At 35.5% G+C, this 24,757-nt stretch overlaps 2 protein-coding genes across 2 annotated transcripts in view; one reads left to right on the forward strand and one right to left on the reverse strand.

The window, feature by feature from the left end:
* CHRM5 (cholinergic receptor muscarinic 5) overlaps nt 1–24,757 on the reverse strand; it is a 45,553-nt gene that overhangs the window by 14,099 nt on the left and 6,697 nt on the right. The gene's annotated exons all lie outside the window — the stretch shown is intronic.
* The window catches only part of AVEN (apoptosis and caspase activation inhibitor), an 88,368-nt gene that overhangs the window by 6,023 nt on the left and 57,588 nt on the right, over nt 1–24,757 (forward strand). The window contains exon 2 of the mRNA XM_059474634.1: nt 13,720–13,900. Coding sequence (XP_059330617.1) covers nt 13,720–13,900 — 181 coding nt within the window. The remainder of the gene's footprint in view (nt 1–13,719; nt 13,901–24,757) is intronic.

Raw genomic sequence — 24,757 nt, forward strand, 5'->3', positions numbered from 1 at the left:
TGTTTAAAAAGTTGTGCCATGCAGTGCTGTTGCTGGTTTTCCTCACAAAAGAAACTGGGTAGTTTCAGGAGCCCTGTTTTGAGTTTTCAGCCAGTCTGATAGTGCTGCACAGTGTTTTGTAGCAGTCAGAAGGTGTCACTGTATTAAAAAAAGAATTAAACAAATGCTGATGATTGATTTAGTGGTGATTTAGAGACTTAAACAGTATGGCAGAATATTTCTTAAAGGTTTTCACAAGCACAGGATTTCAAGCCTGTGTGATTCAGTGTTCTGTGCTAAGGCATAGAGGGGGGTCCATTTATTTCCCATTTATTCTTTCATGTATGCAATTCCTCTGTATTATGTGTATGTAGGGGGTCTAGGGGGGAGGGTTGAGTTTTTCTGTTTTGTTTGTTTTATTTTTTAAAATAAGTCTTCAACTTCTCTACAGGTAGACACTGTAATAAACTGCTGTAAAACCATAGATCTGCTGGAGTGTGTAAGAACCTTGCCTTAAGGTCCTGTTTCTATTCCTGTTTCTCTTTTCCCAGAGGATAGTTCTACATTAGAGACTGTACAGTCTCTCTCCTTAACCCTGAAATAGCCAGGGTCTCTGTCTTTTAGGAACAGAGTGGTGATGCTGCACTGCAGTTCTTCCTAGGCTCTTTCACTGACCTGTTGGGAGGCCTTGCCTCAGTATGTCTTTTTCTTCCACTTCAACAAAATTGCTAGCAAGGATGTCAAAGGATTATTGTCTCAGAGTAAAATGTTTTTCTAGAGACAAAATTTAAAAAAATAATTGTGCTAATGAGAAAAAAGGGGTTCCTGCAGTGATTTTGATGTGGCTCTCAGTTTGAGTTACTGTCAAGGATGGGGTTTTGATGCAAATTTGCTTTGCAGGTTATAGGTTACATTTGGATGTAATAGTAGTGAACTCAGTGTGGTTTCACTCCTGATGGAGGCAGAGTTGAAGCTGTCCACTGGTTGTCCAAAAAGCTGAACACTGTCTGTATCTCACCACTGCAAACTGGATGCAGAGTTCTGCTGCAGTTACTGCTCTGTGTGCACCTAAGTGGGCTCACCAGTGTGAACTGTAGCATATAATGATATGATGGGCATATAAAATCATGGGTTTGTAGTGCATCCCAGCAGGTACAGCCCAGTCCTTGTTGGTAATTTGGATATGCTTGCACTCTCAGAAAGTTCTAAATTACTTTTGAAGCTTCTTCTCAGCAGTGTTAACTTCATGTTGTAGGAGCATCTTTGTGAGGTAACTCTTATTGTTCAGAATTATACTCCAGACCAATAGCAAAATAAAATTAGATTTTAACATCTTGGGGTTTTAAGTGTAATATTGTAGCATTGAGGACCTTGAACAGTGATTCTTCACTGCTATCTTAAGGTGCATGATGGATTTAGGGAAGCATATTCTTTAAGGCTATTTAGAAAAAATATCTTTCACAGGATTTCTCCCTCCACCCTCTTCCAAAAAAGGTTGGATGTCAATGAGGAAGGGATATCAGAGGTTTGAGTTGTAATTTCTAAAATGTCTGCAGTAAGTTGCATTCAGATTTGATATAAAAATAACAAAGGTTGCTTTTTGAGTGAATGCAGTGACAGATACATGAACCACTCTGGTATAGTTATGAAACAGTTTCACAATGATGGTTCAAGTATGAAACAACATTGCAACACTGAGCATGTCAAGAGGCTGATAGTGACAAAATAAACATGGAGATGCGATACACATAAGTGGAGTATATCTAGTATATTTTTTCACTACCACTTGGTAAGTTTTGTTCTGTTTGTGTAGAATTGTTTGAGCCTTTTTTAATGTTAGGCTTTTTACAAATGTTACTAGATATGAGGCATGCTCTTTTCTTCAGCTGTAAATAGGTTTGGACATAAGAACTTTTCAGGATCTAGACGACTTCTGGTTTTTCATACTGGTATTCTGCCACTGTAGTGATGCTTTTCAGAGAGGAATCTTTGGTTATACCAGGTTATAGTCACATGACTAATCTGTTTGAATTACCCATAACAGATTTTAAAAATCAAGGAGAGAGAAATAGTTTTTGCTGCTGAAGTTGTTAAGAAAGCTTTAGAACCATACTTTGTGACTGTTGAAGCAGTAGCAATTTGATGTCAAAACGTCAAGTGCAAGTCTCTTGTGTTCATGATGAAATGTTTTTTGCCTTTAACCGGAGCATCATTCCTGTTAGGCAAAACATTGATTTCAGAATCAGATATCTTTCTTGGTTAATACTATCTTTAGCTAACTCAGAGTGCTGAGTTCCAGTATCCAACATTTATGAACCAGTCTTAGTATTTCATCCCTCTTTCAAAAATTCTCATCCCGTACAATAAAGACTAGAAGCTTTTTCTTCATGCTACCTGTTCTCTCAGCTGCCCTTTCTGCTAATTAAGCTTCTCTTCAGCTTTGGTAGATCTCTCTAAAGGTCACCAATAGAGCAAACTAGTGAAGAGGATTACTCTTTGTAGGGATATTTTTTTTTCTTTTCAAGAAAGAACCTTTGAGTCAAGTCTCTTCCTTCCTCAGTCTAAAGGGAAAAAAAAAACCAAAAAAAACCAAAAAAGCTTTAGCTTTTTCTTTTTTCCTCAAGTTTAAAAAAATTGTTTATAGTAGAAACTTGAATTTGTACTGGAAGAATTCTGATACCTAGGTGAACAATAAGAAAGTAAATTGTTTCTGAGAGGCAACAATGAAAAATCACTGAAGGCTCACTACAAATTCATCAACAGGTCACTATATCAATATGAAAAGACTGTGAACATACAAACACATGTGTCACTTTTTCTCCATTAATACTTTTACAGAAATAATTTTTAGCTTACTCTGGTATGTGTCACTGTAATGATGGAATAGATTGAATGTTTACAATACAATTTGATCTTATTAATACTGTTGACAAATCAGAAAGTGCAATACACAAAATATTAAATATCAAGATTTTTGTTTTGTCTTTGCATTTTATCAGGTGTAGTCTGGAAAACATAGTGCATAAAAACAAAATGATTTGCAAATACCTATACTGACGTGTTTAAGCTGGCTGCCAGGAATTGCAATTAAATGACTGTTGCAAATGCTTGTTTTCTGTTGAATAATTGAAAGGAGAAAAAAAATCTTATTTAAATTACGTGAAACCCTGAAGGAGGAAGTATAATGAAAAGTGGTTTAATTATTTTCTGTGAGACAGCAAAACAGACTGATGACCTTATCAGTATTTGTTTATTTTCTTGCCTTATTGTATTCTTTGCTAGCCCCAGAAAATACTGGTTCTGATGCAGAAAAAAACCTCTCTTAATAAGGTAAAGTATTATTTTCAGTTCTTTCAAAATATAGGGCAAAATCATCCTTTTGTGTGTCAGTTTGCGTTAGAAACAGTTGTGGGTAATGTTACAGAGCCATTAGCACTGACTTTCTCCGTATCCCCTGCCTGCCTTTTTACCAGAGAGTACACGATGAAAAAGTTTCAGTCTGCAATGCCTACTGAGGCGAAGGATTTGAGGATGTGGAAAAAAGTTCAATCTGCAATCTGTTTTCTTCCCAGTTTCAAATACAAAGTGCAGTGAAGCTTTTTTTCACTTCTTAGATAAGTGACCTGCCAATGAACTTGAAATAATTTTTAATCTGAATTTTCCTCAATTCCCTCAATTTCCCTCAATTTCCTTCAACTTTTTTCAGATCCTTTGTACTTTATGTACAAACATGAGGGTATTGTCATGAAGAGAGTAGGAATGAAAGACAGACATTAAGTGTTACATTCTTGTTCTCTTTTTTTTGTTTTTAATGTGTGTGGTGATTGTGCATCTGCAGGTCACATAGGCCAGCAGCTTCTCAAGTTCTCCTACTGGGAGTGTCCAGGTGCTGTATGAAGTAGAATAGATCTGGCTGAGGAAAGAGGCTAGATTTCCCACTCCAGTGTGTAAAACCACTGTATTCTCATGGGAAGTGGAAGGTGCAACTTGGGATGCATTTGTGTAGAAAGGGGAATTGAATTTATTTCCACTTTCTGGATAAAATGCTGTTGTTGTACAATAGCTGAAGAAACATGGATTGTATTTATTCACAGATCTCTTTGCTTTGTTTTGGCACTCCCGTCTCTTTTGCCTCAGTCCCCATCTATTCTCAGTTCATTGCAGGACAAGCAGAACTATTTTTGCTGGAGAAAATGTTGCTCCTGTCCAAAATGCACAGCTTTGAGACCAACTGCATGCCACACATTGGTGATAAATAATTCTGCTTCTGACTTACCTGAGTCAAGACAGTGTGATGTCTCTACACCTTTTATCATTGATGTATGGACACAGTCCCCAAACACACTTATCATTAATTCTCAGACTGTGGTATAGGAGTTGGAGAGCATGCTCTGGGATACTACTGCCTTTGCCATCTTTGAGTTATCCTACTGAAAGGGCTTGAAAATGGGGCGTGTGGTGTGTAGCTGTCTTTTGTTTTGGGGCAGCATGGTAGAGATGCATTGTGCACAATACAGCTGTATTTTAAATTACAGTGCATGTGGATTCAACACAAGTCTATCACTTTCAAAGGCAAACCCACACAAATCAGACATTTGGCCATAATTTGCTACATTATGGGACAACACCTTGCACAGTGCCTGAGAGAACTCCAGTTGATCAATTCTTTTTCAGCTGAGTTTGTTCTAGGAAAGGTGCTACTGACTTGTGCAAGGCAAATGAATAATGGAGGGTGTAAGTAGCTGGTTTTTTTCACCACTGGGGTATTCTGTCAGGGAGATCCTGCCTTGACTGCGAGGCAGGGATTACAATCTCTTAGATTCATAACCTTGATGAATTACTATTTCACTAATTTCTCCTTTCCCTGTATCACTGAACTGGCTGGTTTGCAGATACCTAAGAAAATGGATTAGCCTATACATTTCTCATGTAATTTAAGACACAAGGAAGAAGAAAGGTTTTGGTGTCTGTCAAGTGGGGAGTTAGTACTCTCTGCATCTTTTCTGGTTTTCCACTATATAAAGAAAGAAATTCATTGTAGTATTGGTCTTGGAAATGCTGTTTAAAACTCTGTGAGTCAAAGATAGCATCTTTTTTGATGTAGCATTGCTGTAGTTCATGGTTATTTTTTTAGCGTGGCTCAATTATTTTTATAATTAATCTAATTCAATATTAGCTATTCTGCTTGTTTGTTTCTTCATATGGGATTTTGCATTCTGGGTCATAATTATGTATTTTGTTTGCACATCAGACAAACTGCTTTTTATCCTTAGTATCTTTTTAATAACTTACTGTTCATTGATTTACTGTGTGACTCGTTGTTGGTCCTAAAAAGTACCTATTTTTTACTCCCCTTACTGAAAATATTGTCAAATCAGGCTATTTGTAACTCAAGTTTTCGTGCTTGAACATGCCATGCTGTAAATGTAATGGAATTCAATTTACAAAATGCATAATGGCTGGGTCTGCTGGTTTGTTGATAGAAGAGTAATAGAGATGTGAGGTTTTTTGGTAGCATGTGAATTTATATTTATGAAATGGTAATACATTAGTGATGAAAGGTGAAAAATGCAGCAGCTATGCTACTGACAATGTTGCAGATATAATGAAAGGGGAGGAAAACAAAATGCTGTTGACTGGAATTTCTTATACAGGATCTTTATAGGGTTTCAAGTTGGTAAAGTGTCTCCTTTCGCAGCTTTAGTTTTCATTATGTAAATATTTATATGTTTGGAATAAGCCATTATTGTGTGATGGTTGATCTCAAAAAGTGACAGATATTGGCAACTTTAATTTAAAATCAGGATAGAATTTCCCACTGTGAACCAAACATCAGTACTTGTATGTAGAACCTGTAAAATGATGCCTTACACATATGAATGACTACTTTAAAACCTTAACTGAAAAAGGAGTCTAAAAGCAGTCACATATGGCAAATGTTCTGAAGTTTGTTAACAATTTTATCAAGCAACATAAATATTTCTTGCAAAGGATTTCTCTAAAACTGTATGACTTTGACAAAGGACACCCCTGTGTCCACGTGTATTATGTGAGTAGGACTAGTAGTGGAGAATCTGTGAGTCTTTACTGGGAAGAGAAAACAAAATTTATTTTAGAAAAAGGAGTTCAACATTGCAGGAAATTAAAACCAAGGATATGGCTTATGAGTACACTTAGACAATCTATCAGATAATTGCTGCCAGATATGAAGAAAGGACCTGCTTCCCAGTTCCCATGTTTCATGGCATGCTTCCAGCCTATCTAACCATTTGTCCTTGTCTGATTCTGCTGTGAACTGACAAAAGAACTGAAGCTGGCAGAAGGTTACAAGTAGAAGAGAGAAGGAAACTATTGATTAAGTTTCCATCAGTTTAGGGGTACCATTTCAAACAATCCTGTTCTGTTTGGTGTCTTGCAAAATTTTTTCTTCTTTAATGCTATAACAATTGAAAATAGAACAGTGTGGGTGAATATCACCAAGCTATTTCTATGTTTTGAAATATATAGAGAAAGAATGTTTTACTCCTATGTGCTTTCTTTTTTACAAAATAGGTGCATTTTAAAAAGCCCTAAAAAAGCCCTAAACTTTTAACTTGTTAGTATCTCTTATCAAATATTTTTGAATTTAAAGGTAGGTGATTGTTTTGTTGTTATTAAAATGTAAACTTTGGAAGTTTCCTTTCATGTGTAGTATAGCAGAGCAGAAATCTTTTGAGTGATCTTTTTCGGGGGTCTTTTTTTTTTTTTTTTTTTTTTTTTTTTTTTTTTTTTTTTCATTGTGGAAAAAAATAGATCTGTTGAGAAACTTTGTCCTGTACTTCTCCTTGCATGAGATACCCTGAAGCTTCTTCTTGTTGTTTTTGATCCTGGTACAGTTGCTGTATTTTTGTTGGCTTTGTTCTAAAGCTGTGTGCATGTAGGGGTTGTTAAATAAACATTAGATTTGTCAATATAACTAAGGTCTTCTGCAAATCTTGCTCTTTTGAGCAAACTTTGTTCCAAGTTTATGAAATAAACCCTGTGAGTTAAAATCAAATTTTTCTCTGTTCTGCAGATGGATGCTTTAACTGAGCTTTTTACATAATTTGTTGTGCTTTTACTTCAACGTTTATACAGTTGCAGAACTACAAAGCTTTTCAATATGTAGAAGTTTATAACAGAAATGTTTATTGAGAGAGGCTCTCTTACCCATTGCCTCATGAAAACTAGTAAAATAGCAATATCTTTTAAAACATCACTTATTTAAGTGTTGAGGTGAATATTTCCCCTCAATAAATTTTGCTTTCTTGATGTTACAGAACTCCTCATGTGTGTTCTTTACAAGTTCTTGTTAAAGCTGTTAATACAACTGCTTTTGCAATTTTAGAAGTGCTGGAATAAAACAGCAAAATGAAATACTAAGGATTAAGTAGACTGCTGGAGGTTTTCAAGCCCTGAGTAGACAAAGCCCCAACCTACATGGTCTGATTTCAGTTTTGACCTTCTTTTGAGTAGGCATTTGGACAAGATGACCTCTTGCAATCCCTTTCAGTTGGGATTACTCTATAATACTGTGACATTAACACAAGAATTGAAACAGTTTCAGGATATTGTCAGTCTCTAATGCAGTTTAGGAAACTTCTTTTTAGGAACAGCTGATTTGGTAAAAACAATTATCTTTCTCCAGAAGATTTCCTTTACCACTCCAGAATACAAAGTGTAACTTGGTTTTGAAATAAGACATGCAACATTCACATATGTGGATCCATATGTATGCAATATATAAACTTCTGGGTTTTGCCAAGTAAAGCCTATACTTAGGAATAATCAGTAATCTTACTGAAAATGCTGTAACCTCTCTGGCAATTTACTTTGTAAGGTTTTCTTGAAACCTTTTATTTCTGTCAAGACAAAGGCTCCTATTTTATGTTTGCACTCATATTTTTGACTGATGTTTGTAAGACAAAAAACCAGCTTTTTAAAGTTACTGACAATTCGAAGGTAGAAGAGCTGCCAGGTTTTATACAGGTCCATATGATAATTTTGTATGAATTGCTTGATAGGTTTATATAGTTGCCAGTAACTTTCATAAAATCATTTCCACTGAGTTAAAGAAAAAATACAGTTGAATTTCTGTTGGTGGAAATGTATTAGTGTGGCAAGTTTAGAAAATCAAAAGTCTCATTATCTATAGACAGCAGCTGGACAAACTTCCTACAGACTTTTTGTTCACAGCATGGGACAGCCTTGGGGAAAAGAGACAGAAGGCTTCTTCTGCAGTTAATGCAACTTGTTGATACTCTTCCAAATTTTCCAGTTAGTGCAGAATGAGTACTGAATTCATAATGATACTGTTCTCACAACATACCCCATCAAGTATCCTTCAGTTTGGAATTTTAATCTTAATCAGTAGAGTGAAATTTTAGCTAGTGGCTTTGTAGTTTGGAAAATCCTGTATCTAATGAGCAGCACTCTCAAATATGCACTTTCTGAAATAAATAATTACTTGGCAGGCTTTGCCAAGAACAAAGTCTTGCTAACCTACAGTGCATGGTTATTAAGTTTAATTTATCTACAAGTCAACAGTTTTCAAACTGGGTCTCTGAAAGCTACAGTGTGAAATTTGAGCAGCATGTATTAGATTGGTTCATTTTTTCCCTGTAAGGCTCTCATTCAAAGGACCATGTGCTAATCATGTACTAGCAGGTCATGGAGATACTTCTGAGAGGGCAGTGAAGAGTGAGCATCAGGATTTATGGATTCTTTTCTAGGTCTTTGAAAGAGAAGGTGGTCTGCCATTTAAATCGGTAGTTAAAAACAAAATAACCAAGCTGTTTGCCTGTGGGGCTTTTTCTTTTTCCTTGTCTCAGTGAATCTAAAGGAGATATTTAGCTCCTAATAATTCTCATTTCAATTCAGTGAGGCATAAGATTTGTACAGAATATGGCTTTAGCTAGTGGAAATGTTAATGATTTGTGAGAAAGATGCAGGACACCTTGTAGCCCGGGTCCTTGATCATGTTAAAAATTTAGAGTACAAAGAATATTTTAGGAGGTGGGGTTTTGGTGCAGCTGAACAGCAAGTTCTGCTTCCATTTGCCATTGTTCTGAATGTAGTCTATTTTTCTTTAGTATACCATACAGTTAATTATTTAGAGAGTTTGTTAAATTTCCACCACAATAAACGAGATGATGCATTCCTTTGTCAAGTAATTACTTACAAAAAGAGGTATATATATATATATATGGGTTTTAATTAATTAAATGTATAAAATAAGAAAACTTTTGAAGATTTTTATGCTATATATAACTGTCATGAGGTATTAGCCTATCAGTCATAGTAATACATAAATTAAGCTGTCAGGGAATTCTCCTGTACCTTTTTAGTTTTAAATATAAATAAAGTGCATGTAATGAGCACTGTTGCTAAAAAAGGAATTCTTTTGGACATTGTGTTGTATCTGTAATGTACTAAGATAATTCCTGGTATAATCCCATTGCTCCTGTTTGGTTACACTACCAAAAACTTTGAACCATGAAATTTAAAGCAAGTATGTCTTTCCAAGAGCAATTTAAGTCATTAATGAGTGAGTGTCTCTAACATTAAAGAGTAAGTCTTTAACATTTCCACTTTGGTCTGCCCAGAGGAACCACTAAGAACTCAATATTCTAATTTACATGCATACAAGTCTTGATATACAGACTTCTGTTCTGTGAAACAATTTAAGATGTAGAGATCGTGAATGGCTTTGCTGCTTAATTATAAACGTTTTTTTGGCCCTTTGACTTAGAAGTCCCTTCTGTGAAAATTTGGCCTTAACAGCTGCTGCCAAAGTTAGAATGACAACCAAAAGATTGTCTCTGCATATACATCTTAGTCTTTTAAAAATAAATAAGAAAAAAAAAAGATATGTGCTCATTCATGATGCAGCTGATAATCTGGATCAGATTCGACCCAGAGAATATTTTATTTTTCCTTGCTGGCCTTTTACCCTGATGAGAAGAGAAAATGGGATTGAGACATCTAGGTAAGCTTGAATGTCTTTGCACTTGACCACAGCTGTACAGCAGTTGCTATGAAGGGAAGAGGGAATCAAGACAGAAGTTTATTTAAGGAATTGGTGAATGCTGTTGCTTGTTGTTGAGAGCAGCAGATGTAGGGAATAGACAGCGGTTATGGGTGTCCATGAATATGCCGGGATCCCCGTATGACACTGACTGGTTTTTATGACTCTGAGTGGATATATATGATGTCTGGGGTATTGTAGGTGAGTGTCCCTAATAAAGAATGGAAAAGATTAAGGAAATGTGAATATGTTGTAGCTGTAATTCAAAACAGTAATACAGAGATTCAGTAGCAAAGGGGAAAAGTAGCACTTGATCAATATAATTTTGAAGAGTTTCTAAAGATAATTTGGGAAGGAAGTGAAGAAGTCAAATAGCTATGCTCTTTCTAAGAGATTAACAAAAAAGCTCAAATGAAGTTTACATACTGTAAAGTGACATATTGGGAAGAGAACTGGGAGGAATGCTTCAAAATAAATAAGAATGGAAATCTAGTAATGCATGATACCTACATGATAGGCAACAGCAGTTGGTCCAAGGAAAGGTAAGCTGAATGTCTGATGGTTCTGTTACTGTAGAATAAGTACAGTATTCTAAGTACTGACAAAGATGCAGAGTTCTATTTTTTTCCTGCAGTGTAACCAGAATTGAACAGGAAGAAGGCTATAAGCTCTAGCTCCTGTGGCTTCCTAAGGATAGTAAGTACAGTTTTAGAAAGTCTTAATGGAAGCCCTGACTTTTAATGCACTTTGAGTTTTGTTTTGTAAAAGGGCTGTGAGCCCAATAATTCTTGTTGAGTGCTTGGACACATGTACTTAACATGCCAGGACTGATTGCACTTTCAGTGAATAGTGGTTGAGTAATTGAAGTGGGATGCAAGAGGTCACTGTTGCACTTTCTCCATTGTGTACTTTGATCCAAACCACTCTGGGATCCAGGGAAGTGCAGAAGGATGACCCCAGGGGAAATTACAGAGCAATGTTTACTTCATTTAAACACCTTTATTCCTCAACCACGTGCATCAATGTGTTCTTATCTGTAAGACAAGTCAAACAAAAAGCCCACTTTCTGATATTTTCTCAATACCATACTGTCCCCAACCCTGTATGTAAAATTAGTGTACTAAAGTATTTTTTTTTCTCTGTTAGACTGCAGATTGTGGTCATTTGTACTATGCTTTTAGCTTTCCTTTAGAAGAAAAGTGCAGTCACAGGCTCTCATAAAGGATAAAAATGCATTGCTTGGCAGAGGACCACAAATAGTGCAAGTTCCTCTGCAGGGGAACTTGGCCCTTTCCCTGTTGTTTGAGTGCTTTAGTGTTTGGGTGGAATATTGCACACATTTTTTTTTTTTTTTTTCATTCTTCTGATATGCAGAATAGTCTGAAGGTTTCCTGGTTTTGTTCAGCTGGATTTTTGCATGCTTTGCACACTTTGAAAATTTCAATGAAATGTGCAAATGGCGATGCATTGCTGTCTGGAACTGAGGCACAGCAGATAGATGGTGTACCTCCTGTGGTATCATGTGGTGTTAGAGCACTGAGCAATAACATGTAGATAGCTTTATTTAAAGGCCCATGTTTTTCTCCTGACGTGAATAATACTTTTTAAAGGTTATATCTGAGTTGGCTTCTAGAATTTGTTTCAGCTTGTATCTTTGGTGATTTGACAATGTGGCAAGAGTGTAGCTTATTTCATTACACACAGGACAGATGTTTGCTCTGTTCTGATTACAACTCATACTCAGTAAGGTGGGGTGACAATGTTAGTAGCACATGGTGTAGCTGAATAGGTAGCTATGAGAAAGGTGATTAAGGTGTATGTTTCTGAGTTCCTGGGGTTCTTACTTGGTAGCTGTCACATGAGATGGTAGAAGCAAACTATTTTCTGAAGTTTCACTGATAAGTTTTTAATGTATTTGAAAATTTTAACACATTTTTAAATTAATTGAATGTTGACTATTCAAGTGTGATTATTTGCAGTTTTGTTTTGTAGCTTGGTGGTGCATCATGTAAGATTTTCCATTAAATATTTATTGGAAATGGAAGCAGGTTTTTATTTGAAGTTTACTTGTTTTACTAGCTTCAGGACAGTACTTGCGGAACCAGGTTGCATAGCTGCTGTTAATGCTCCTGAGAATTTGTGGTTTATTTCTTGAAGTTAACTATTTCACTTCTTAGAAGGGAAATTTTCTTGAGGTGCACTGTATAACATATGCAGCTAATAACAGAAAGTGAAAAAGAATTTAATCTGGTTTAAGAGAAGACATTTGTATCCATACTAGTTAACTGGAAACTTGTTGAACTACGGGAGTGGTACTCCTGGGTATTTTATGTTTACAGCTGAAAGGAGTGAATTCTTTAAACAAGTCTATAAGAAGTAATTGTCTATAATGTTATAGCTGCTTAAGATGATTCTGATCTTTTCTTAAAAATAAAGTACAAAACTGATCTATCTTTGTAGCACTGTTCTTGCTTTGACCTGTGAATTGTATCAGCTCCAAGTTATTTTGGGCACTGAATTTCACTAGGTTTGCTGGATTATAGCAAATCATTAATTTCATGAAGAAGAATAGAGAAGTATTAAGTTGGGTTTGTGGGTTTTGGTTTTTTGTTGTATGGAAATTATGGCTCTGCCTCACTTTCCAGTAATGTAATTGTCACTTCATCCACTTGTTCACATAACCAACTGTTTACCTACAACAACCATTTTAGTGTATTTATCTGATGAATACAAAGAAAAGAGAATTTACCTGAAAATTGCACAGAACCAGTGAGAATGCACAGAATATTTTCCCTTTTTGTCATCTGTTTGACGCCTGAGAGTGCATTTGTGTAATTGTGACAGATTTAATCTCTTGCCTGTGGAGTGCTCCTCCCTCCAGGAAGCAAATATTTCTTTTTGTGAAGCAACAGTCATTTCAGCTGAAACCCAAGCTCCGGGAGAGCTGCATATATAGACTTCAAAACAGGGGATAGTTTTCCACAGCTGTTGAGTACTTGTGGTAATTGCCTATTTTGCTTTTATCTTGACTCTTTGATAAGTTCTCCTTTTGACCTTAGGACTTTTTAAGAGGTTAAGATTAGTAGGTTGACTGCTAGCAGTGTATTTAATTTTTTTTCATGTGCATTTCCATAAAATAGCTTTTATGAAGGAAATTAAATTTTATTAATTTTTCCATATTACTTGACTCTATAGTTGATTATAATGGAAATTCTTACATAAATCACCATTTTCAAAATGTTTGTCTGCAGAATGTATCTTTTCCAATTCCACTGTACAAACATTGGTTTTTTTCAGTTAAAACCTGTATCACTGCAACACTTGGACAGAGACAGAGGCTCTTGGTTTCAATTCTTAGTTCCACTCTGTATGCATTGCTCTCAGTTGTAGGAAGAAGGCTATTTTCAAGTCATTATGAATTTTCAGAATAGAAGGGAAAGTAGTGGAACTTGTATCACTGTCACTGCTTGATCCCATGTAGGAACTGAAGCTTTACTCAGTACTTCTAGTTACATTCTTGATGAATTAACAGTTCACAAAGATAATACCAGCTAAAATGTATGTGGGGATCCAGATGGATTTGTCTTTCTGGGTTTTATTTCTGTGGTTGGTATTGTTTGCATGAATGATTGTTGAAATACAGAACAAAATGCTGTTAAGTTGCAATGGCTTAACTGTCCATTTGAATGTCACAGGTAGAGGAGGATGATGATACTGAATCACTGCATGAAGAAGGGAAGGAAGAAGTGAAATGCTATTCAAGAAGAAAGGTATTTTCTAACTGGAGCCGCTATGAGGATACAGAAAAAGAAGGACAGAATGGAGTTGGGGAGTCACAGAGAGGAACAGACTTCAGTGTTTTGCTTAGCTCAGCAGGTAAGCTTTTTCCAATCTGTAGGGCTTTTTAGTTTTGTATTTTGAGACATGACTACTTTTCTGGCTGTTGTCCTTGATGACGAAGCTCCATGCTAGAATACCATTCCTGTCTGCCCCAGTAAGTCTGCCATTTATGTACTTTAGAGTGTTGAAATTCTCCATGGGTACAGCCTCATAGCATACAGGCTGCATGGAGCTGTGACAGATGGGGAGTAAGAGAGGGATCCTGGCTAGTGCATTTATGGCCTTCTAGTCAAAAGATGGGTCTCAGTGTGTGCAAGCATCCAGTAACATTGAGCTTATTCTTGCTGATCTTGGTTATTGGGTAGCTTTCCAGGAAACAAAATAAAGTTGTTGGTATGACAAAACACAACAAACAGACAGCTGCTTGCTCTTGTTTGTTTCAACAGAGATTTGTGATCAGCACTGTAGAAATGTGTGCATGAAGAGCAAGTGTTGCTCTCCTTGAAAATAATGACCAGTTGTTTTCCCCTGTTTAGAGGAGATAATAAAGGAGAAGGTGGAGAGACAGACAGAGAGATGCTGGGGTTATTCAGCCATACATTAATAGTATAGGGTTGTTACACTAAAACCAGTCACCTAAAATTATTTTAGAAACTCTTGATATGCCATTGTGTTGGAAAACCATTCAGTAAAAAAGCTACAAATTATGGCAGTTTTTGTAGTACCTTGGAAGTTCTGCAATCTCTCAAATCTAAATAATTGGATTTTTCAGTCACAGCTTGGTAGGGTAAGTTAGAAGTTAGCTACAGTAAAGAAACAAAGAACAGAGATTTTTTTCTTTGTGCAAGAATCAATCTCTGAAGTTCTGTTTCACATGAGCATTGTAAACTTGGGCCTAAGCTGTCAGATTTTAATCACAATATCGTGAAATGTGTATTAACTTCTCTGAATCTTGTGTTGCACGGAGAACAAGGCTGGAGTCAAGGCACATAGTACGGATCTCAGAAATGTGTATCTAATAGAGTCTGGGGAGCAAAGTAGATATAATAATTAAAAACTTTTTAAAGCATGAGACCTGTCCTGAGCTGCCATGTCACCATGGTTCAGCTTTTAAATAACTCAATAGTTAGCCTACAGAATGTCTTTAAAATGTTCTGAGGAATAGTACTTTTGAACTGAGGGTATAACAAAATATGTTTTAGCTCTTTTAATTTGTATTTTTCATGAGTTATACTTCAACACATATATTACCTCCCCATTTATTTTACTCTTTAGATTCTCTTAATGCCTCAAATAATAATATTGGAAGGTAGTGTTCATATATTCATCCTATTTCTTAATTCTACATCTTTGATTTAGAGAGTGCATTATTTTAGGATATATTTTTACTGTTCTCTAGATTGAAATAAATCAATAAGAAACTGCAGTGGAATAAAGTACTTTCTTTTGGAGGAAGAAAAAAGTACTTCTAAACAATAATGCAGATTTCTTGGAGTGACATAAAAAAGCAATTTGTCTCAGCAGTGTTCTTTGTTCTTTAGCTTCTTTGGTTAATGTGTAAAAACTGGGAATACAGTCATTTATTTGTAGTGGTCTGAGAAGAAGCTCACACATCTGCTTTATTTGATAATTGCTGTTGTTAGTATATTACTGTTCAACATTCTGAAGATACAGAATAAATTCAATTTAATTGCAACAAGCAGTTAGGGAGTACAGGAGAGGGAATGGAGTTAAATTTCCAATTTTTCATTAATACAAAAGCTTTAAAAACTGTTAGAATCTTGTTATTTACTATTAATGCACAACTATGTCATTAATACAGCCAGTTAAGAATTCTTTAGCAAAGGCTCAGATTAAAAACCTGTTCTCCTATGTAATGCTTAGGTTCTATAATATTGAATGCAGGGTCCTAAAGAGAGTGTCATCCTTCAAGATAAAACTTGTCTTATCCCAGAAAATATGCAATTTATTGAATGAGATAGCATAGAAAAAATCATTTGAGATAATGTAATAAAGACAGAATTAATGCTGGTGACAAAGTTAAATGGAGGAATTGCTGATGTCCGAGGAATTAAAAGTGCTTGGTACTTATTTGTTTAATATCATTTATAAGTGCCTCTGTGTGTAATTCTTTACTTAAAATAAACCTAAAAATAGAAAATGAGATATTATGTGATACGGATGTTGTGTTGATAATTAGCATTAGAGCTTTTAAATCTAATACATAAATATTACTCTTGCTTGAATTTAGAAAGGAACAAAATTCTGCATTATTGCGCTACATTTTTATTGTTAGCAGAGGAAGGTGGAAAGTGGAAGTCTCAGGAGAAAAGAGTTTTTAGATACTTGCAGAGAATGTAGAGTCTTTAGGATGTTTTATTTTATGTCTTTCAATAGATTCTGAAAACAAACACTGTGTTTTTAGGTTTTTGCTTATAGTTCCAGCTTTCTCTGCTTCATGCCAGTCTCTAGGGTGGCATTGACTCTGCCTTTTCAGTCTGATATTTAGGCCTGACTAGTCCCAGACTGTCTCTTGACTGCATGTTCTTTCTCTGCTATCAGCCCTTGCCTGCCTACTAATTCTTCTCACTCTTCCTTCCTTCTGTTGTTTTTCGTGTTTGTTGATTTCTGTTGGTGGATCTTTTTTCAGTCTCTTGTTGTGAGCCAGCTCCCTCCCAAATATATTTATTAAAATCCAATTCTTTCAAATTCTGTCAGATGCAGAATTCTTACCAGTCCTGGTGATCCCCAAGTCTTGGTTGTTCTGCTTGGCTTTGCTCATCTGGTTTCATTCACTACCACATCTTGTTATTTCCTCTTAGTTTCTTTCATTCTCTAGTTTACCCCAGTTTATTCTTTCAAGCTTCCAGTTCTGGTCTGCATTATAAACTGTTTTTTCCATCTTCTCCCCACATTCTCTGTCAGTACCCCCAAATTCCTATTCAAGTTACTCAACAATATAAAGTGACAGACCATTGTTTACAACTGTGTTAGGGATATCACCATGGGTGAGGCTGCAGAAATACGCAGGGTGACAATTTGTGGTTAGTGTTTTACCTAAAGCCTGTTAAATGCAGACTTCTACAGTGGAAAATCTGACTCTCACTCAAAACTGAAAGTAGGAAGAAACTTAATTCAGTTGCCTTGCACATTGGGATGGCATGCAGAAGACCACTGAGGAGGTAGATGCGGTGACTGGTTGTTAAGCTTCAGCAGATCTTGTAAAAATTAGGTAGAAATTCAGATTTCTAGAAGCTTGTAATTGCCTAAATCAGGTCAGATTTTTCACAAAATGCACAGAACATATCTCTTTCATGCAAAATCATTGTCCAGTCTGATTTCAAGGTACTGATTCAGGGAGGGAAAGGGGTTACAGTTTCTCAAGTGCTTTCACACAAAAATGTTCAAGTCGTTCTCTGGTTCCTTTCCAAGGGCATGGTAAGGGGAGGTAAGGAAAAGCCACCTGAAGCAGAAAATAGACCATGAAAATTTCTTACTGGATATTTCAAAAGGCAGCTGAAAATAGTCTTAAGAACAGCCAGGTGCCTTTGATAACAGCTGATGTCACTGGCCTGATGGAGCTTCTTTGTTAGGGCTTATTATATTTCTGTGTAAAATAGGTATCCTGGGTTCAGATTAAGTTGTTAAGTATGTTTCTTTTTTCAGCATTTTAAAATGCCTGTATTTTTAATTGTCTTGAATATAACAAACTTTTCCATGTTGCTTAGCCGATATAAAATACAAGTCCCATGTGAAGCCTTCAGGGAATGGGTCTTGAATCAATTTAGTAAAAATGCTGTTGAAGCATAAAGAGCAAGAGAAGTGGAAGTGATAGCATAACCTTACTTTGTGAGCAGAATCTTGCCATGTTTGAAGAGCTGCCCTCATTATTTGAAAGATAAGGGTTAAGTGACCTAGAGTAGACTAAGGTTGTTCATCAGATTTTTGGCTGTGAATAGATTCTTTAAAATATATATTTTTAAAATATCATTATAGAGCTGATCATATCCAGGCACTTGATTACTTTTCTTAAAACGTGGTAGGCATTAGCAGTAAACCAGCCAAAAATTGCCAGCATACATACCCTCAATAACAATACTTGGATTGCAAGATGATGATTATCAAGATGAAAAAATATAATTTTGGACATGAATTTTTCACATTTGGTTTTTTAGGCCATGGCTGAATGATTCTGGTGCATTAAAGATTAAGATAGAGAAATGCTGTGCAGTTCAAATAAAACTGCGAGAATGGTTTTGATATTGTAATAATACATATAATTTATAATAATAATACATATAGTTTCTCTAGATACCCAGCAGTTAAATACAATAAAAATGTAGAATAAAAATCAAAACAGTCACTGGAGCATAATCATTATGAACAATAGGTATAAGGATTGTGAGGCAACAGTTACATTCCCTTCCCTAAACACTTGATCTGTTTGTTTAACCTCTTTCTTTTGGGTCTGTGTTTAATTTTGGTATGTCTATTGCAATGCATTGCTGCATTTTTGTCTTTTGCAAGGTCAGTACATGCTTGAGAATTTGAAGTACACAAAAGACCTTGGGCCATCTTGAAAAACCTGAACAGATAAACTTGTGGAGCAAGGCTTGCATTAAAAATAAGTTTTACTTTTCTATCTCAAGTGGAGAGTTTTCCAAGGTTTTTTTTTTGAAAAAAGAAGAATTTGAGTGAAGAGTAAATCAATTTTCTTTGTTTTAATGGTAATTCTGCTCAAGTAAAAAGAATGGCAATAACAGGGCAGAGTTCAAGTACTAAATAAGAACCCTTTGAGTTTTCAAATTATAGAGAATAGTTGAAAATTGGTTTTCTTTACAGAAATGCTTAACTCATGGGTGATTTGGATTACCCATATATATATATATCTATCAGTGTCCCATTTTTCAGTGGTACTTGCTTGACAACTCAGCTATTTCTTGGCCAGAAATTGGCCGAGAAGTTCAACTGATGCAAAACTTCTATGTTCTTACTGTTCCCCAAGTGACATGATCTCTGTGGGACACAGAAGTATTGGCTACTTCTTATCACTTATCATCAGCTTTAAGATACAGGTGCCAGGTTACTGATTTTTGAAAGGTGATTGCACTGTTGCATTAAGGGTTGGTAACAGGTCACTTAAATATTGTAGTTTGTGCGACCCTGACGTAAATACGTAGGGCATGTGCTTTACTTGCATCTTTCTTTATGTTCTCTGTTTTTGACTACCTCATTCCCTAAACATTCTCTGAGTTTCCATGACCTGCTCTTCTATCCTGCTTTTCCTTCTAGCCCCATTTCAGCACATCAGAACTTTCATTTCCTTTTTGATGGTCCTCTTGTAGATAACATTTCCCATCTGTGGAGGGCTCATATCCAAGTGGTCTCATTGCCATTTGCATATGTTTTATTTGCAACAGGGCTCTCTGCAACTTTGGACTTGTTACTAGACCTAAGAGATACTTCTTCTTACTTATGTACCTGTAGGCATCTGAAATCAACAAAAAAATGGTCTCTCCTGTACTCCTTTTCTTGTCCCAAACAAACAGAAAAAAACCCTTTCACAGTAAAGATTTGCATTGAAATCACAGGACTTGGCATCAGTGAAAGCTGGTTCTCCATCTGCTCAGTGCTTCTTCCTAAACTGTTCCTAACATTACAGAAATTCATCTCTCTTTTTTTTTTTTCTAATCAGACAAGCCAAGCTGTCTTTTTTCTTTTTTTTTCTTTGTCTGAACTAAAAATAAGACATGCCAGATTTTAAGTATTAATTACATTTTCTTGATAAATGTGTTTTCCTGTAATAGGTAGTCCGTGCTCATTATGTATGCTTTCATATCTGAGCCTTTATCCCTCCTAAGTTTTATCTAAAATGTAACCCAAACTATGATTGAAGTGTGGAAGTATAACGTGACTCCATGATTTGAATATAAATGTAGGATAACATCTCTTTATTTTAACATTCTGATGTCTTAGAGCTATGTGGCTTTAAGTATCAATGGTAATACTGTGTAATTACTGGTAAGTAATTTAAAAAATCTGAAGGATTTCAATATTTCAGAGAAATTTGGGTGCTTTATGATTTAGAATTGAATAGAGTAAGATTCAGAGACTAAAGGGGTTAAATTTTATTCCCATTAAAATCAATGTGGTAAGCTTTTCCCCATTCTTTTAACTTTTCGCATCTTGAGTACAGTAATTTATTTGTGAAGTTTCAGATTTCTGGATTTAAAAGGTTTTCTGGCCAATATCCTCCTCTAACTCTGGGTTCTTAATCTTTTGCTGCTACTTTATATTGATGGAAATTCTGCTGAATTGTGTTGAAGTATGTTTTGGTATGAAATCACAAATCAGTTTGTTTAAATGTGGAGCAATTTGTTCTTATTCGTGTCTTGCTGTTCTCATGTACACTACTTGAATTTGTAGGTTTGAGACGTAGATAAAAATGTCTATTCACCTGATTGACTGTTTCTCTAGTTTAATAATTTCCTTTGTTTTTACAAAGCCCCTAAAACTGTTCTTCCTGATTAGGCCTCATCTTGGTCAACTGTGTTTCTGCCATATCATCTCTGACATTTCTGCCACTGAAATCCCCTCACCAAAACTGAATTACTCTGGTATTAAGATTGGTATTAAGATTGTACATTTCTTATTCCAGTATTCATTTCCAAAGTTCAGTGTGTTATTGCCATGACATTCTTGTTCACTTTTCTCCTGCTTTTACTGCTTTTTATTTATTTTGTTCCATTCCCTACTTGGAGCCTTTTAAAACTTTTTTATTTTCATTATTGCTGCATAGGACATTTGATTGATTTGATTTTTCTTTTCTTTTGGTTTCCTTTTTACATTTTGATTCTGTTAAATTCTGACCACTGTTAAATCACCTGAATTAGACTATAGACTTTTTAAAGTAGACACATTTTTTTTCTTATTCATAAAGTACTGTTTCTTTTCCAATAATGACATTAATAGATATCACTTCTATGGTAATACTAAAAGATGTTGATTGATTTGGAAGAGCTGTGTTTGTTTTAATCGTAATATTTTTGTTCCATCTCTCAGCAGTTTACATTAGAGAGAGAAACAAAATAGAAATTCTACAGAGTTTTCTAAAGCTAGAAGTTTTTGTTTATGGTAAAAATGATAAGACTGTCAGATGCAGCAGATTAGTTTAATTGCAGAAACCAGACTGCATTTGCTGTTCTGTTTCTCATAAGTGTGCATTTGTTCCTGGTATCTGTTAACAAACAAAATAAGTGTAATAGGAATGTTTCCTTGTTCATCGATTGATGTTCCAAAGTGTTGAGACCAGCCTGCATGTGAACCACCATCAGAAGAGATGGTGAAACCTATTCTAGAAATAGTGTCAGAAATTCATTTGCAAGGAACAGTGCTGTTTCTAAGCATCAGTTTTGGAGTCAAAGAAGGGCTGTGAAGAAGATAGTGTTCTAAAGGATATGGAGTGCCTGTTTCTTCCTTAATCTCATTTATGGCTCCTCCTTTCTTCTTATTCCATGTGTAATCCTGAAATTTCTCCTCAAATCTGGTCTTGATGGCTTGGTCTCTCCTTGTCCTGCTCTTCTTTTAATGCTTTTGGTTTTAGTGTACTTTAGTCACACCTATTAATTTTGAGGTTGTTTTTTTCTTTGGTCTCATCCTATTGCTCAAGAATTCCTGGTTCCTACATCCAACTTCTAGTCTAGGCTTTCTCTTTACCCTTCCCCTGCCTCATATTTTTGTCCAAATCACTTGTTAGTTCCTCATCTGTTCTATGTTCTCTTGCCTATTTATTGTTCACTCTCAGCTCATCAGGGAAGTGGCATCATCAGTGTTTCTGGGTGTTGTATCGGAAGATGATTCTTCTTAGCACTTCAAAGAATTTTTTTTCTGAAACAGCTTGTTTTTTGTCTAGATTTGAGTAATTTTCCTGAAGAATGTCAAAGATACATTGAGCCTTGCCAAAGCTTATTTTAAAACAAGAGTTGTATTAACTGCCTCTTCCAGCCTCAAGGGAATTCTTTGTATTCCTTTGTTGTCCTTTCTTGCAAACCAAGCCCTTGCATGTGTAAAATTGTGAACTAAAAACTCTTTTAATAAAAGTCAGGTTTGAGGGTAAGAATAGGGTGTAAGTGGGGAAGAATTATATTTTCTTTGATTCTGACTAATTTTCAACCTTTACTGGAATGTGAATCAGATGACCTTCCTTTGACAGTACACACTCATTGTCTGAGTTTACAAAGCATGATATTTCTGAATATGCTGCAGATAATTTGGATTATAAAAGTGATCTCTTTACTTCTTTTTATACTGTTAACTGGAAACAGTCTGTGACAATATGAGTTTCTTTGACTGAATATATACGTGTGCTTCAATATACAGAAAATGTGTCGCTGAAAATTGTATATCATCTTGCTATGAAATAAAACGGGGCAAGGTGGAAGAACTATTTCCAGATGGGAATGATTTAAAATCATTATATAATTCTATTGATTTTTGTGTCATAAAGGCCAGTGGCCTTTATTCAAGACACTTAGTAAACCTTCTACTGGGAAAATGCTGGCAGAAAGGAAGTTTTGGAAAGGCAAGTGTTATAAATTAACAGTTCACTAGTAATAGGAGGTAATCTGAGTTAGATTCTTTTTTGAATAAATAAAGTGCTAGGGGTATAAGAGTAACAGTTCCAGACAGCAAGTCTATACAATTTATATTATTCAGGTAGAGATACTCTCTTTGCTGTGTTCACTGTCACCTTTCCAATGCCCAAGGAAATACGCAAAGTGTTTCTAATGGAAAACAGCACTTCTTCCCTGACTTCCTTACAAGGGTGGCTTGTTAGTTTGGTTTTTTTTTCCTTCTAGGTGGGCTTAAGGTTTCAAAAGTTGATAGAAGATAGAATTTGCCATGACAGAATTTGAAATTACTTTATATTTTGTTTCTGGCCTTGATAATAAACTAAGATCACCTCCCCTCTTCTGAAGAAAAAAGTTTGAAAGACACTTAAGTGATATTATGGATTTTGGCCCATCACCAGATATGGATCTCATTGCCTGATTGGACTACACGAATGGTGCAAAAAAGCTGGCAGGAACATGAAATGGAGCAGCTGGTGAGAAGGGAAAGATCTTGCAGAATCAGTAAAATACTAGAATTGCTATTGATAATAGTAAGGGTGGTAGCATGCATGTGTATTGGGTTAAGTTGGATTAAAGCCTACTTCTGATTCATCTTAATGTACATTTGCAGTTAGAATATTGATAACAAGTGAATTTTCTAATGCAAATAAGTGTCTACAGCCTTTCTTGCTTTAAATTTTCTTTTGTGTAACTCCACATGGTTCTGTCTGCCCCTTTTATGTTTCTTTTGTTATTCCTTTCATAATGCCTTATTAATTGTTTCCTTACTCTTAGTTTTATTTATTTCTGTCTCACAGACAATTTTATTTCTCTGAGCTGTATTTGATTATAAAAAAAGGAGGAGGAAGAATAAGAAGGAGGAGTAGAAATCTCCAGGAAGAATAATCTAGCCTCTTAGAGGAAAATTGCCTACAAATATGAGAAAATTAAATTAACTTGTAGAAATATGATCTGAAACCATCAGATCTCATACCTTTACCTTACAAGCATAGTTTAGCTTGTCACAAAAAATTGGTCTTTGTAAATATCTTTGTGTAAAGTAACATTTAACTAGAGACAAAGCATTTTAAAGTGTCTAAAATGTTTGATTTGGTCCTGTTATCTTTTTGTTTAAAAAAACCCAATTCAACAACAAAAAACCCCTAGTGATTATTTGTGTTTAGTGCCTGTGCTTCAGAATAGTTTACCTGTTTCAGTGCATGTGAACTTTCTTTTGTCTGCTCATTTAGTAATTGAAGAGTCTTTTGTCCTTTTGGAGGTTTCTATTTGCAATTTTTTCTTCTTTAAAGTATTTTAACATACTACCATTTTCTACTGCTTCAGTGACTATAGGAATCTGAGGAAGTGAACCGTAGAACCAATTTGGGATGCAAAATGGGGAGTGTGAATTAAAGACCTGTTTTTACAAACTTGCTCAGTAGGGGAAAAGAATATTTATGGTCCAAATTTTAGCATGAATTAAAAAAAAACAGCTCTGTTCTGAGAGTTGGTCTCAACTAAACTTAGAAATTATTCAATTGTCTCCTCTCCTTGCAAGATGTTTTTAAAACATATATAATTTAATTGTTAATGAAATAATATTTGCCATTATTTGCTTTTAGATTTTAGAGATAAAATACTACCAAGAAAGATCAAGTATAATTCCTTCATTTTTTAACTTGCAAAACATGTGAAATAGCAAGCATAATTAAAAAAAAACAGTTTCAGTAAAGTTTGGTGAAAATTGAGGAAGGGAAACTTGCTCTTGTTTTTTCTCTAGCTCAAATTCCTTACTGACTTGAAAGATAGTCAGCAAGGTTCTCTAAATCTTAGATGAAAGGCTAACCCCAGCATAGCCAGTAAAATTCATAGATTATAAAGCCAAGGAAACCCTTTGTGATTGGGTGAACTGAATAAAATGAGCAGTCATCAAAGCAAGTTGAGAACTAGTTACTGTTTGACTTAAGGCAGATCTCTTACTGCAGCTGCTGTCAAAAGCTCTCGTCAGTCTTGATTTAAACATGTCTGCTTTGACTTCGACATGGCTTTTGACATGTGTCCCACAACATCCTCAGAGTTAAACTCAGGAAATGCAGGCTGGATGAGTGAATGGAGAGGTGGATTGAGAACTGGCAGGATGGCAGACCTTGGAGGGTTGTGATCAGTGCCATGGAGTGTAGTTAGTGGGCTGTAGCTGGCATTGCATCCCAGGGCTTGGTACTGGGTCTTCTCGAACTTACTGATCAATGACCTGCATGGAGGGACAGAATACCAAACTGTG

The sequence above is a fragment of the Ammospiza nelsoni genome, chromosome 6 (assembly GCF_027579445.1).
Source record: "Ammospiza nelsoni isolate bAmmNel1 chromosome 6, bAmmNel1.pri, whole genome shotgun sequence".
In the NCBI taxonomy this organism is placed as follows: domain Eukaryota; kingdom Metazoa; phylum Chordata; class Aves; order Passeriformes; family Passerellidae; genus Ammospiza; species Ammospiza nelsoni.